This window comes from Chiloscyllium plagiosum, unplaced genomic scaffold, assembly GCF_037043375.1.
Source record: "Chiloscyllium plagiosum isolate Xiang-an unplaced genomic scaffold, Cpla_swu_hap1 HiC_scaffold_12, whole genome shotgun sequence".
NCBI classification, from domain to species: Eukaryota; Metazoa; Chordata; class Chondrichthyes; order Orectolobiformes; family Hemiscylliidae; genus Chiloscyllium; species Chiloscyllium plagiosum.
The window spans coordinates 42,029,918-42,045,290 of NW_028270150.1; the positions used below are offsets into that span (position 1 = coordinate 42,029,918).

Here is a 15,373-nt window from a genome sequence, read left to right on the forward strand (position 1 = left end):
CAAAGAGATCCTGGGAACACCTCCAAATGGATTTCACAGGGCCACTGCCACCTTCCCGTGGAAAACGTACTGCCTGCTCATCATAGACCGGTTCACCCAATGGGTAGAGGCATTCCCCACCAAAACGTGTACCACTACCACTGTAGCCAGGATTCTCGCAGAGGAAGTAATCCTGAGTTGGGGGGAACCCCTACGGATTGACTCCGATCAAGGGGCACATTTCACAGGCAAAGTTATGAAAACAGTATCCCAGCTACTAGGGATAAGACAAAACTTTCATATCCCCTATCACACCCAGAGCTCAGGGATAGTAGGAAGAATAAACAGAATCCTTAAAATGTTTTAGCTAAGGCCATACAGACATAGGAAGGACATGGACCGAAGTGCTGCCAGCCATATTAATGAAATTAAGAGCCACCACGAATCAGGCAACCGGACTAATACCATATGAATTAATGACTGGGCAAGCAATGCAATTACCAGAGACCATTATAACAGGGGGGTGCAATGTAGGTCCTCTAAAAGACAAACTCTGGAGATATGTTCTGGTATTAACCACCCAACTAAAAGGGATACATAAATTGGTAACTGAGAGACAAAGCAAAAGGACAAGGCAGGTGAACTCAAAACTTTCCCTGAGGTCCCAGCAGCTGGAAGCCGCATCCTCATATGAACCCTGCCTGACAAACCAGGCTTTACCCCAAAATAAAATGGGCCGTACGAAGTTACAATCAGTGGTGACACCTGTGCCTGTATAGACATAAGGGGAAAAGGCACATGGAAGCACCAAACCCAACTCAAACCATATAAGGACTCCTATGAACAAAGTAATATTACTGACCATCCCCCAGGCACAGACAGGAATTACGAGCAAGGAGTGACCAAGGGGAGAGCACCGATACCATAACCAAGCAAACCACCCAGAGGCACGGATAAAACTGCTGACAAGACACAGAAATCACTTACTGTTGCAGATTTCTGGGTACCATTGTAAAAAAAAGGGACACTGACTATTAACCTCATTTAAGCTTAATATACTTGAGTATATACTACTGTTTCTAAATATTGCAATGGCCGGAAGCCTGTCAGGATTTGAGGATAACCTCTTTTATAAAACCCACCTAAATTTACCTGGGAACCAAACTGTCTGTTAGCCACTGGCACGATTGGTCGAATCCTTATTTGTGGCCACCCCTGTGTGAACCCCTCGTGACTTATACATAATAGATACCTCGGGCGTGCCATATAAGGTACAGCTAGGGAAATACAAAAGGGGACTCCCAATTGTGTGCAATTGGTCAAGCCCACTGGCCCATGAGGTCGGGCACCTCACGGGGGAGGGAAAGACCTATTTAAACATTGCTGATTACCCATTCTGTTTCACAGGCCAGGGTTGGGATGTGTTTATGCCCTGGTACCTGGAAACAGTTCATGTGTGCAGACATAATATACTCACCAGCATAGTACCCAGGGACAACTTACCTGCACCTGTAGCGAGCAGGCATGCTGGAACGTGACCGTGGGAAGGCAATTTATATGTGGACAGTGAATGGCACTCACGTCAGCTCTGCCACATGGACATACCCATTGGATACCTACCAGCTGGTGGGAACAAACAGGGAGTCAGAGGCAAGATGGGTGGACAAACAGGCCCAGGAACAGGATACTGTATGCTATCAGGCAGCAAAGGGATTCATTTTCTTATTTAACGCGATTTACGCTACTGACACACCAAACCTCCTGAACTTTTTTGGAGTTGGAATGATAGGACCCCTCAGTGTACCATGCCCCAGCGGGGGACATGTTCGGAGAAGGATGCTGACTCACCCCATTAGCCGGGAATTCTGCATTGGTTAGCAGACCCCCAACATTCTGGGATCATCACTGGGTTATGGGTTTTTGGGATCTCTATCTTTGGACGGGGCAGAGGGGTCGTCAGCGCTAAAAACCGAAACTACATTGTGTGTGGATTGACAATCTTAGGGAACAATACGTCAAAGGCTCTTGAAGCAATCAATGGTGAATTGGCTGAAGTCAGGCTTTACGCACAGCAGACATGTTACACAGTGGATTATCAGTTAGCCCAACAAGGGGGAGTATGTACAATCTTTGGTGACAAGTGTATAACCCATGTCATTGACAATCCTTACAATATTACACAGGTGATCAAAAACATTCGGGACCAGCTGGATGACTTCAGACAAGGGGCCATAGGAAGAGATAGCTGGCGAGAATGGCTGAAAGGCAAATCCTGGGGACCCTATTGTCACACAGGATTGTTATCTTTATTTCACTCATACTGGTATTCTGCATAGGCCTCAGGTGTTTAAAGCTTTGCTAGAAGGTGCTACTGACACAGGCGGTGCCAACAGCCAGTGTCACCACAGAAGAGCCCCTAATGAAACTCTCACTCCTTGACACCCCTCGGGATGGGGAGACCTAAGAAAAGGCCTACCTCTATATGTGAGTTTGGTGGTCTGCGGGAGATCACCGAAGTCACCTCCTTGACTTCAGAGAGGGGAATGAAGTGGGAGTTGACATGGGGAATGCTAACACAGGGCACACAGACACAAGATGGCCACTGAGCCATAAGTTTGTCACTTAGCACTCAAGATGGCCGCTGAGCCATTACATGGAGAAGTACAGCGAAACAAACACAGATACTGCCTGAGGCCAACAGGATACCAGCACAATAGACACAGAACATTGATGATTAGTTTAAGGCGGGTGGGCGAGAGAATACACATCAGTAATGTCTACTGCATGCTGAAGTGTCTGAGTCCAGCCACCACCTTCATTAGAAATGTTATATACAAGCAGTCTCAGGTAGTTAAGTGTTAATACTTCAGATTTGCAGTAACGAAAAGCAATCTTCCATTTCAGGAAGAACGATCATGACAAATTATTGCAGTAGTGGACTTCCGCGTAGTTGCTGAAACTGACAATGACACTGTAATGTTTTCTGTAAACAAGTCATGCTGTACAAATAAAGACTCGACATTTGGACCATTATACCCTGAAATGTATAAAATATTATGACAAGTGCTCCGAGGGTGAGAGAAGGCTCACAGCTGACAGCCTTCCTGGCGGACATCTCTCTCCCTCCGGAGCTCCCGTTTCTTAGTACAATCAACTCTGTCGTTGAATCCCAATTCTGACTCCAAGACTGATGATTTTCCCCACCTCAGAGGAATTGAGTTTCAGAGCCATGAGGTCATATTGCAGCTCAATGTGATGCGGCCGCACTTGGAGTATTGCATACAGTTCTGGTCACCGCATTATGGTAGGCTTATGCGGAAAGTCAGGAGGCATGGGATAGAGGGAAATTTGGCCAATTGGATAGAAAACTGGCTAACCGGTCGAAGTCAGAGAGTGGTGGTAGATGGTAAATATTCAGCCTGGAGCCCAGTTACAAGTGGAGTTCCGCAGGGATCAGTTCTGGGTCCTCTGCTGTTCGTAATTTTTATTAATGACTTGGATGAGGGAATCGAAGGGTGGGTCAGTAAATTTGCAGATGATACGAAGATTGGTGGAGTTGTGGATAGTGAGGAGCTCTTGTCGGCTGCAAAGGGACTTGGATATGATGCAGAGCTGGGCTGAGGAGTGGCAGATGGAGTTCAACCCTGCCAAGTGTGAGGTTGTCCATTTTGGAAAGACAAATAAGAATGCAGAATACAGGGTTAACGGTAGGGTTCTTAGTGAGGTGGAGGAACAGAGGGATCTTGGGGTCTATGTTCATAGGTCTTTGAAAGTTGCCACTCAGGTGGATAGAGCTTGTAAGAAGGCCTATGGTGTATTAGCGTTCATTAGCAGAGGGATTGAATTCAAGAGTCGTGAAGTGATGTTGCAACTGTACAGGACTTTGGTTAGGCCACATTTGGAGTACTGTGTGCAGTTCTGGTCGCCTCACTTTAGGAAAGATATGGAAGCTTTGGAGAGGGTGCAGAGAAGATTTACCAGGATGTTGCCTGGAATGGAGAATAGGTCGTACGAGGATAGGTTGAGAGTGCTAGGCCTTTTCTCATTGGAACGGCGAAGGATGAGGGGTGACTTGATAGAGGTTTATAAGATGATCAGAGGAATAGATAGAGTAGACAGTCAGAAACTTTTTCCCCGGGTGCAACAGAGTGTTACAAGGGGACATAAATTTAAGGTGAAGGGTGGAAGGTATAGGGGAGATGTCAGGGGTGGGTTCTTTACCCAGAGAGTGGTGGGGGCATGGAATGCGCTGCCTGTGGGAGTGGTAGAGTCAGAATCTTTGGTGACCTTTAAGCGGCAATTGGATAGGTACATGGATGGGTGCTTAAGCTAGGACAAATGTTCGGCACAACATGGTGGGCCGAAGGGCCTGTTCTGTGCTGTATTGTTCTATGTTCTATGTTCTATTATAGGAAGGATGTGAAAGTGTAAGAAAGGGTTCAAAGGATATTTGCTAGGATGTTGCCTGGTATGGAGGGAAGGTCTTATGAGGAAAGGCTGAGGGACTTGAGGCTGTTTTCGTTAGAGAGAAGAAGATTGAGAGGGTGACTTAATTGAAATATATAAGATAATCAGAGGGCTAGATAGGGTGGACAGGGAGAGCCTTTTTCCACGGATAGTGATAGTGAGTATGAGGGGACATAGCTTTAAATTGAGGGGTGATAGATATAGGACAGATGTCAGAGGTAGTTTCTTTACTCAGAGAGTAGTAGGAGCGTGGAACGCCCTGCCTGCAACAGTAGTAGACCCGCCAACTTTAAGGGCATTTAAATGGTCATTGCATAAACATTTGGACGAAAATGGAATAGTATAGGTTAGATGGGCTTCAGGCTGGTTTCACAAGTCAGTGCAACATTGAGGGCCGAAGGGCCTGTACTGCGCTGTAATGTTCTATGCACTACTTCTGAATATGGGAGCAGGTTTCTCCCAATCTAGATGTGTACCCACAAGTCTGGGGGCGTATCTCAGGTGCTCCCCAATAAAGGAAACTTCTAAATCCTTCAGACCCTCAGCTCAGAAGCCTTTGATTTGTAGCTCATCAATCTAATATGAATACTAGAGTTAGACCCTGAAGTGAACTCCATTACTGCCAGTTGCCAGGCATTCATTTCTTTAGGTCTGTTGTCTAATTCACAGGTCAGGGCCAAGGAAATACCTGGGAGGCCTCTGCTTGGAATGCATGGAATTAAAGTAGCACGGGACCCAGTGCATTCATGTCCTTATCTAATTTTGGCTGTTGCACCACTTTCTCATTGGACTTACAGCAGAATAGTACTGGATGGACTTCAGGCTATTTGCGTAATTACCTTTGCAGCAGTTAATGTGTCAAACTGCCTAAAGTAATAACCTTCTTAAATATTGAATAAAATACCTGTGAAAAACAGTTGTGGAATTAAAACTAATATTGGTTCATGATCTCCAAAATGATCTCTTAAGGTATTAAGTACCTGAGACCAATACTGCATTCCAAGTTACAGTGCATTGGTCAAATTACAGCTTTCAAATAAAATTAATTCCATTTAGGAAATCTACAAAAGGTTATAAAAACCCCTTGAAGTATTGAATTTCTAATCCTTATGAGTCAACAGACTGATAAGGGACTTTGGCAGAATCTGCAATCAACCACATGAAACAGAAAAGTAGATTTAGAAACAATGCGCTGCAGGTTTTTAGGTCAGTTTTTCAATATACAGGTTCTGTTCAAAACAACTTTAAACTATATCAAGGAAACTTGCAGATAACTACAGTCACACTTGATTTTGAAATAAACAATTACCTCTTCACCCTACATGACTGTGACACGTCCACAATCTGGAGAACTTATGAAATTGAATGTACAGTATTTGAAGGGCTTCTGGACTAGCTCTGTAGTTTTGAGACTTTTAATGAAAATATCTGCTCTAAATGGATAGAAGTGCTGAACAGTTTGCTACTGTGTTTACCCCCAGAGATGAGTTCCCTTTTTAAAACATACTGTTTCACTAAGCGAGTTGAAGGAAAGATTTGTGTGTCAAAATGAGTCACATGCCAAAAACTTGAGAAGATCATTTCCTGTTCCTTGCAATGTAGGAAATGGTCCTTACTGCATGTGAGGGCGTCAAGCAATCTCAAGACTCTAGGGAAAAAATTGCTTTACTGTAACCCAGCAACAGACTTCAAGCCCTGACCACAGAAAGGTATCCTTTGCACCAATACTTGAATTTGTTAGTTACCACAGAGTTAAATGCCTACATTCTTTACTCCTAAACTGAAGACCTTTGCCACTTTCAGATTTTCTACAATCTCACAGGCAGTCATTGACATCACTGCTGTAACTCCCAGTAGTCAGGATAGTACTCAACGGTGACAAGATAATCAGTTCCTATGGGAGTGAACAGTTCTGAAAAATTCATTCATGATCTGTCTGGAAAATCATGCATCATAAGCAATTTTTTAACTTGCTTAGCTTAGTATTCCTCACAAGCACTACTCTGGTTTATTGGTCCTTAATCTCATTGCTCATGTTTGGCCTGAAGATGACACTCCTGTCTTCATCAGATTAGCTTTAATTCTTCAGTGGTTTTCTTTTCTAAACTCCTTAGTATAATGACTAGTCTCTTTGGACAAGATGCTATCTTGAGCTATCACTTCATCTCTATCTGTGAAATACCCCAGACAATGATCAGAATCTGGTACAATTGCGAGACAGAGCTCACTGGATCAACCTGAGATGAACAGGAAAAGATTTAATTGAGCAAGTCTGAAGTCAAGTTGGTCATGAAGTGATAGTGAAAGGAATTCACCTAGATCCTGACAAGGCAAGAGCTGTAGCAATACATCAGGAAACAGTGCAATAATTTGTTGGATCTGTTGATTATTTCCTGATTTGTCATCAGTGTGAACCTATCTACAAGCTCACTACAAAGGATGTACGCTGTTCACATGTATTATGGCCCTGACCAAGAAGTTGTTTTCACTAGAATCAACTAGGAATAGCAGTGTCAGTGCTGAGGTACTATGATATCAATGACGAAGACATCTTGCAGCATGATGTCAGCAAGGTAGAACTTGGAGCTACTCTTACTCAGCAAGCAAATCAGTTTCAGTTACACCTAGGGCATTAACACAAATTGATTATCACTAGGCTCAGATAGATAAATAGTACTTAGCTACTTGCTTTGCTTGTGAGCATTTTAATCAATACATGTCTGAGGGAGACAATGTGACAGTGGAGTTAGGATTACTAATCCAAGCTTCAGTCTTGCTTCAGCTGAGATGTGTGGATTTTGTTTAATGTCTACCTCTGGAACTGAAGATCTTTGTTCTTTACATTGGATTGGGCTCTTAGCTTCAGCTGTTTTCTTGTCATGAGAATCTTTTTATTATAAAGCCTGAACCTCACTTTTGAGGACTTCATTTACATAATACAGTCCTTTGTGAAATTATACAGGCATGCAAAACTCATGATGTTACACAAAGCATATGTCTGACAATTCATATTCACCTACCTTCTCTTTCTACAGATATCATTTTGACAGTCACAAACTATGTATCACCTTTGGATCAGATGATGTCAACCTGCTGAATGCTGTGAAGTGAATCATTTGCTGAAATCTCCTCAGCCACCATTTTTGTAGGCTTGTTTTGCTTCTTTCTAATACTTTCGTTTATCTGAGATAGAGGATTGCTTTCCCCATACTAGAATCTTTCCTGGCTTTTCTGCAAATGTTTTCTTTTTCTAATCTGTTGCTCCCATTCAGCCTGCAATGTTCTCAGCATAATTCAAAGCCACATTGAGAACATAGAACATTACAGCTCAGTATAGGCCCTTCGGCCCTCGATGTTGTGCCGACCTGTGAAACCAATCTGAAACCCATCTAACCTACACTATTCCATTTTCATCCATATGTCTATCCAATGATCATTTAAAAGCCGTTAAAGTTGAGGAGTCTACTACTGTTTCAGGCAGGCTGATCCACACCCCTACTACTCTCTGAGTAAAGAAACTACCTCTGACATCTGTCCTTTATCTGTCACTCCTCAATTTAAAACTATGTCCCCTTGTGCTAGCCATCACTATTCCAAGGAAAAAGATTCTCACTGACCACTCTATCTAACCCTTGATAATCTTAAATGTCTCAATTAAGTCACCTCTCAACCTTTTCTCTAACGAAAACAGCCTTAAGTCCCTCAGCCTTTCCTCGTAAGACCTTCCCTCCATACCAGGCAACATTCTAGTAAATGTCCTCTGAACCCCTTCCAAAGCTTCCACATACTTCCTAATATGCAGTGACCAGAACTGTATGCAATACTCCAAGTGCAACCTCACCAGTTTTGTACAGCTACAGCATGACCTCATGGTTCCGAAACTCAATCCCTCTACTGATAAAAGCTAACACACCGTCTGCCTTCTTAACAAACCTATCAGCCTGGGTGGCAACTTTCAGGGATCGACGTATTTGGATACCGAGATGCTTCTGCTCATCTACACTACCAAGAAACTTAAAATTAACCCAGTACTCTGCATTCCAGTTGCTCCATCCATTCTCCCATTAATATGCTCTAGCTGATGATGGGTAACATCAGAGCTTGTGCATATGTCAATAGCTTTCTTGAGAAAAAAGTTTCTCCATCCTCATCAAACATGCTCTCATGACAGGATCTTTCATGCCTAAAACAATTCTCTCTCTCATGAGACTATTTTTCAGTTATCTAGCCACTCAGGAATTAGTTAGATGCATTGTCTCCCTCTCCCCTTTTACTCAGATATTGAATAAATGCTGCTGACAAATAATACAAAATAGGGTTCAAAATGTATCTTGAAAGCCCACAGAACCTCTTCTGCCCAGCTTGTCTGATCCTCAGTGAGATCCAGGCTGCAATGTAGGTTGTACACTTTTGCTCCAGCATTGATAGCAGAACATCAAATCTTATATGATTAATTTGTTTAATTCATTCTGGTATTAATTCATACTTTGCCACAGAATAGAAAACTTCCCATTCTGGCTCATTCCTCCTTACATTTCCATCGCATTAGGGAGTGGAAAATGCCTAGCCATTTTGACTCATCCAGTAATACAGAGTCACAGACTTTATTTTTTTCACTTCTTCCTTGCTTCTTATTTCAGTAGCTGGCTTGTTGCAGCTCTGAAAATCCACACATTTCCACATATGACTCCAAAACGTTACAAATGATGTATGTATAATGGCTGCATAGTCTGCACAAAAGGCACTTATGGTACAGGCAGAAACCACATGACTAAGGTAAGACAGCCAGTACACGACTGGCACAAAAAAGAAATTGCTGGAAAAGCTCAACAGGTCTGAGAGCATCTGTGGAGAGAAATCAGAGTTAACATTTTGGGTTGAGAGACCCTTCCTCAGAATTAGGTACACCATGGGTATAACAGCATTTATTTTTACAGTCTGCATCTACATGCAGCAAGATCTAGATAACATTCAAGCTTAGACAGATAAGTGGCAAATAACAGTCGCACAACGCATGTACCAGGTAATGACCACCTTCAGCAAGAGAGAATTTAATTACTCCTTGATATGCAATGACACGGTTCATGCTGAATTCCGCCCCATCAACATCCGGGTAGTTACCACTAACCTGAATCTTAACTGATCCAGTATACTTATACTGTTGCTACAAAAGATGGCTGAAAGGTGTAAATTCTGTGGTGGTTAACTCATTTGCTGAGTTACCTTTTCAAAGCCAGTCCACCATCTTAAGGCACAAGTCGGAAGTATAATGGAATACTGTCAACTTGCCTGAATGAGTGCAACGTCTAAAACTCTCAAAGTACTCAATATCATTCAGGACATTTGTCAGAATTCAAATCTCTAGAATAAATATTCCCTCCCTCCAACACCAATGCATAGTGGCAGCAGTGTACAACTTCCACTTACCAAGGTTCCTTCATCAGCACCTTCGAAACCTGAAACTTTTCCAACTGGGAGAAATTGATTGGGAATGTGATAACATGCAGGTTTCTATACAAATCACACACTATTCCAACATGGAATTACCATTCTTTCATTGTTGCTGGGTCAAAATCCTGGACGCTCCTCTCTAACAGTGCTGGCGGTGTGCCATATATATGGACTACAAAGGTTCAAGGCATTAGCTCAAGAGTAATTAGGAATGGGCAATTAATGCTGGCCTAGCCAATGATGTTCAAAACTCAGAAATGAATTTCAAAAATGTAGCAATGAGTAGAAAAGCTAATTTTAGATTGAACTCCTTCATGTTGCAACCAAAGACATTTATCCCATTAGCCAGGAATGGCTCTGAATCTCATCCATCTGCAGCAAAAGTAAATACTTGAATCATTGCATCAATCAATTTTTCTTGGAGAAAGTTTTTAAAAATCACTTACAAAAATGGAATGTGTATATATGTATAAAAATCAATGAGAACTAGACACGGCTCCTTTTGATTGTTCTACCAATTTCTCTGAAGCAGATCTCTTATCCAATCCCCTGAAAGCATTTGATTCTTTGCAATGTCCCATTGGCACCCTCTCCAAGTCACGAAATTCAACATATAAATTTAAACAGCAAGTGTCCTTAACTATTGAAAACATCCCTGGTAGTGACGAGATCGTTTTACCCACATTTGGGTAAAAGAAAGTTTGATTTTAACAGTTTGGACAAATATTTTTGTGGTATGTTGCACTTTTTAAAGAAGTTCCAAAATCTCTATGAAAATAATGTTTCCCATATTTTTAATCTGTGTAACAACAATTAATAAAGTACTGACATCATTCTGCCAAGATGAGGTTTTGCAGTAAATAAATTTTGTTAATGTAGAATTTATAACCAATCACTGAATTGGCACAGTAGCATATTTCATATCTACACTTTTGGAGATCTTCATGACGTGGCTCTGGAACTGTGTTTGTGCAGAGATTACAACACGCTGTACTGGACAGCAATTTACAAAATCGGCCATTTGATATTTTCTGGCATGCGACATGATCGTTGTATCCTTTCAAGAGTTAAAGTTTTAAAAACGATGCATAGTATTCTGCACCCACACAACAATTGCAGCACTTTGACTTAAATATAATAGATTCAATACCTAATGAATAGACATAAAAGAAATTTGAATTTGCAACTTTATGTTGCTTGACGCATGAACGTACAAACGTATAGGTTTCAGTTTGTCAACTCTGAAAGGAAGAGTTAGATATGAGGCAGTTTGTTCAAAATCTAGCAAACTCCTTTTTAAGTTATAAAGAAAACAGGTCACTGTTATGTGTATATTTGGATAGAACAATTTCATATTTTAGTCTAATTCTAAGAAAACAGAAGATTGAAAGATAACATCAATGTTAATAAAACCCATACAAAATAGGTGCCCTGCAGTTGAAACCCTTCATTACCAAAAAGCAAAAACAAATGCTACAAACCACCAGTTATATTGTTGTATGGTAATGTTATAGTTAGAAGGTGGGGTTCCAATTATGCATAATTTGTACATAAATAGTTTATAATCTTAAAGTTGACTTACTGTAATTGTCCAGACACAGTTGATATTTGGAGGGTAGTTATTGGGATATAATGGAGAGACCAGTGATCCATTATAGGCTGTTATAGTTCCACCACAGGCTGAAAGTCAAAAAGAGTAGGAATAAATAACACATTTTAATCATACTGACATGCAAAATAATTTATGGGTATCTCTACCAAAGTACATCAAAATTTCCAATTTATACTATGACTAAAAGCCCCTGACTAAAGATATAGTAGTTTTTTAAAAACTATCTAGTTTAAAGTCCAGAAATGTCTGTGGGCACAAAATGTGTGTATCCTTGGCAGTGAAATCATAAACCCATTATGTTTATAAATTCACTGGAACAAAAGAAAATTGTCCTCCACATTTTCATCTAAAAGTAAAAGTGGTAATTACATAGAAATTAAGAGTTGGAATAGACCATTCAGCCCTTTGAGCTTATGCCCGTTCGATATGATCACAGTTGATTATCCTACACAGTACCCTATTCCTGCTTTATCCCCATATTGCTTGATCCCTTTGGCTGCAAGAAAAATATCTATAGGCGTGCTGCAAACAGGCTCTGCTCTAAGGTCCGATCGCAGGTCAGAACATAACACAGGACTATACAAAATAGCCAGTTATAAGTTCAGGAAATTTTTGCATATTGGTACTTTAAAATTATGCCCATGCATGAGATCACATTTGTAAGTTGTACATTCATAAATCAAGGACCCTATGTAACTCTTTCTTGAAGACATTCAATGTATTGGCCTCAAACACTTGCTGCGACAGAGAATTTGAGAGGTTCACTTCTCTCTGGCTGAATAAATTCCTCCTCATCTCAGGCCTAAATGGCATATCCCTTTTCTGAGACTGGCCCCTATTCTGGACTCCCCAGTCTTCGAGAACATCATTTCAGGATGCTAGAAAAATCCCAGAAAATAAAAAAAGTTAAAGAAACAATCTGAATTATCTTCTTCAGAAAATAGTCCAGCAGTTCTTTGCTCTTCTGGCATCTTGTTTTTAAACAGTAGTCCAATTCCAAGATGCCATTCCATCTCACTGCTTTTTCCCTGCATCTAGTTGAGAAAGTTATAACATTCCACAATATAACTAAAACCCAGGAACATTCCTCCACCTTACAACTCTCGCTCCCCATATCAAGGGCTCTGAACTCACATTTATGTCTTTCTTAGAATAGACTCAGAATTTAAATGCCAAAGCACTCATAAAATCTCCAGAGCTCCATAAAACTCCATGAAGGTGTGACTTATTTAGTGACTGTAACATATTAGTCAGGATGTATTTACCTGCACATAAAGAAAACTCATTGGCGATGATATCAAAAGCAAAACTGCATCTCAACTTGACTTGAGACATACAAGCCACAATCTTTCTCTAATCTGATCAACACTTAAATTCCTCCAAATGCCGAAACTTTAAATCTATTTTTTGAAATGTTTTTGCTCATAGGACTTGTTCTGAGAGTGCTTTTTCTCTTTTGAGATAATTACAATTAGCTTCAAGGTCATTTTCCACTGCTCTGAGGTTCAGTGTTTATGATTCACACTTTCAGATTAGCATGGGAGTTGCTTATAGAGCTTTAACTTGAATCTTAGATGCAGAATAAAATCACCAATAGTTGCAATTTTCTCATTACCCACTTGTCATTCCACAGTAGTGACGATTTGGAAATGCCAGTGTTGGACTGGGGTGCACAAAGTTAAATCACACAACAGCCGCACAGAGAGCACCTCACACCTTCAATGCACTATCTGAGCTGACATGGCACTATTGTTAAAGTTCAATTGAGAATGTAACTTTAAACTTGAGATTTACTTATGAAAGAACTGAAACCAACATGGTCAGTCTAAAAGATGACAGATTTAACAAACAATCCAGGTCTTTTTCAATCTATAATTTCAGTTGCAACATACTGTAAACGTTTGCTATAAATTTTGTGTCTTACGATCTTATACTCTACAACCACCTGATGAAGGAGCAATGCTCCAAAAACCTAAAGTTTCCAAATAAACCTGTTGGACTATAACCTGGTGTGTGATTTTTAACACATTAGTGACAGATGAGTAGAGATTCAAACTGCAGAAATTAATGCATCCATCAATGTAAACTTCAGAACTTTAATAACTTCATGGACTGGAAGAATCAGCAATAACTCTTCCTGGAATAAATTGTTTCTTGAGATGAAAGGGGCAAGGAGAAGCTGTTATAAAGGAATTAAAAGCAACATGCAAATTAACCATCCCTGGGAAGAAGGAGTCAATGAGCTATTTCCTGAGAGAGAGGAATGAGGTTGCTTGATAACCTGCTGCCTCATGACAAATGAACAGTATTTGCAGTGTGCCTCAGGAGGAAATGGCATCATATGGAACTAAGACAATAGGGATTGAGGCAATCCAAGTTAGATAGGATAAGTGCACCATAAGGTAAGCTTGAAATAGGAGTGTATACACAAGTCGTTGCTTAAGGTTAAAGCCACTTCAGGATATATCATGATATTAGGGCACCCCTTAAATACTGTTCATTAAGACATTTCATCTGTCACACTCATTTGTCTCTTTCTAGTCCTGCCAGAGAAAATGGCACAGGACATCAGGGAAAGGCAGAGATACAGAGACAGCCTTCCAGCCATTTCTGTATAGGCAGCTGTGGAGTAAGAGACAATGGAGACAAGCTGAATGTGTCTGGCCAACAGAGATGGAGAAGTGAGGGCCTCTAACCTACCTGGCAACACTACTCAATATTCAACATCCACACAGTGTACAATGCTGACCCTCTTGACTTGCTGTCAGCAGCTGTTGAAATATGATATTATGCAGATTTATGACATGGCACCTTAACTATTTTAATTTATGTCTTTCATCAGGCACAAGAACTCCAAACCTCCAGTAGAAAGTAATGCAGGGAGTGCATTATCACAGGACTCATGCACTGGTCACTGGCTCATGTACACATACCGTGGTGGGACCAGCAGGTGTGCAAAGCCACTGACCTTTCTTGTCCTGATTTGATGATTGAACCTCTTGCAGCACCGTATTTTGGTGACTGGCATTATGCCCCTGGTGCTGAATGATTTCCAATCGTTCCTTCTTATTGTCTGTGGCAGTATGCCTCCCACCACTAGCAGGATACAGAATCTCACTCTGAATCATTTAGCTCACAGTACCATTTCCAAGTACCCAATGAAGTGAGCTATTGCCTCATAGTCCACTGTCACATTTTTCTAGGATGCTGAAACACTTAGACAATGCTTCAAGTCTCATTCAAGTAGAATCGCTTTAAATATAGAAAATGACTAACTGAAGTTCGTCATCAAGCTATTCATCCTAAGTGGTCAGGAATTATGTTAGTCAGATATAAGTGCAGCTTAAAAATGTTCTTAAAAATATATTGCTGAAACGTCCATTTAACATCAAATCCATTGTCTTCAATTTTCTATCTAAGCTGCAGCATTTCCTCCACCAATATGCTGTAAATGATTAAAACAAAATATATTAGAAATACTCATCACATGAGAGAGAAACAGAGCTCATGTTTCAACTCTGCCACCTTCATCAGAATTCAAAGCTCAAATTATTGATCATCAACTTGATACATTAACTCTGTTTTCCTCTCCAGCTGAGTCTTTCCATTACTATGTTTTTAATATTTACTTTCATACTTAGTACCTGCTTTTTTAACAAATCTCCTGTGACAAACCTTCTGAGTGCTTCCTTGAAATCCAAATACGTTAATTTATTGCATTTTTGTTTAATTAAAAAAATCCCTAAATTATTGAACATGGTGAACTTGCAGTAAATCTTTAATGCTTGTCCCTTTCTTGTGCTGTGCTTATTCATTTGATCCGGAACTATGAGTTGTAAGAGTTTACATATAATTACCATTAAA

General features: G+C 40.6%; 1 protein-coding gene across 2 annotated transcripts in view; it reads right to left on the minus strand.

Moving 5' to 3' along the window:
- Window positions 1–15,373, minus strand: part of LOC122555251 (suppressor of tumorigenicity 14 protein homolog) — a 142,078-nt gene that overhangs the window by 74,293 nt on the left and 52,412 nt on the right. For both annotated transcript variants that reach the window (XM_087992711.1, XM_043701043.2), the window contains exon 9: window positions 11,480–11,577. In XM_087992711.1, the coding sequence (XP_087848837.1) occupies window positions 11,480–11,577 (98 nt within the window). The remainder of the gene's footprint in view (window positions 1–11,479; window positions 11,578–15,373) is intronic.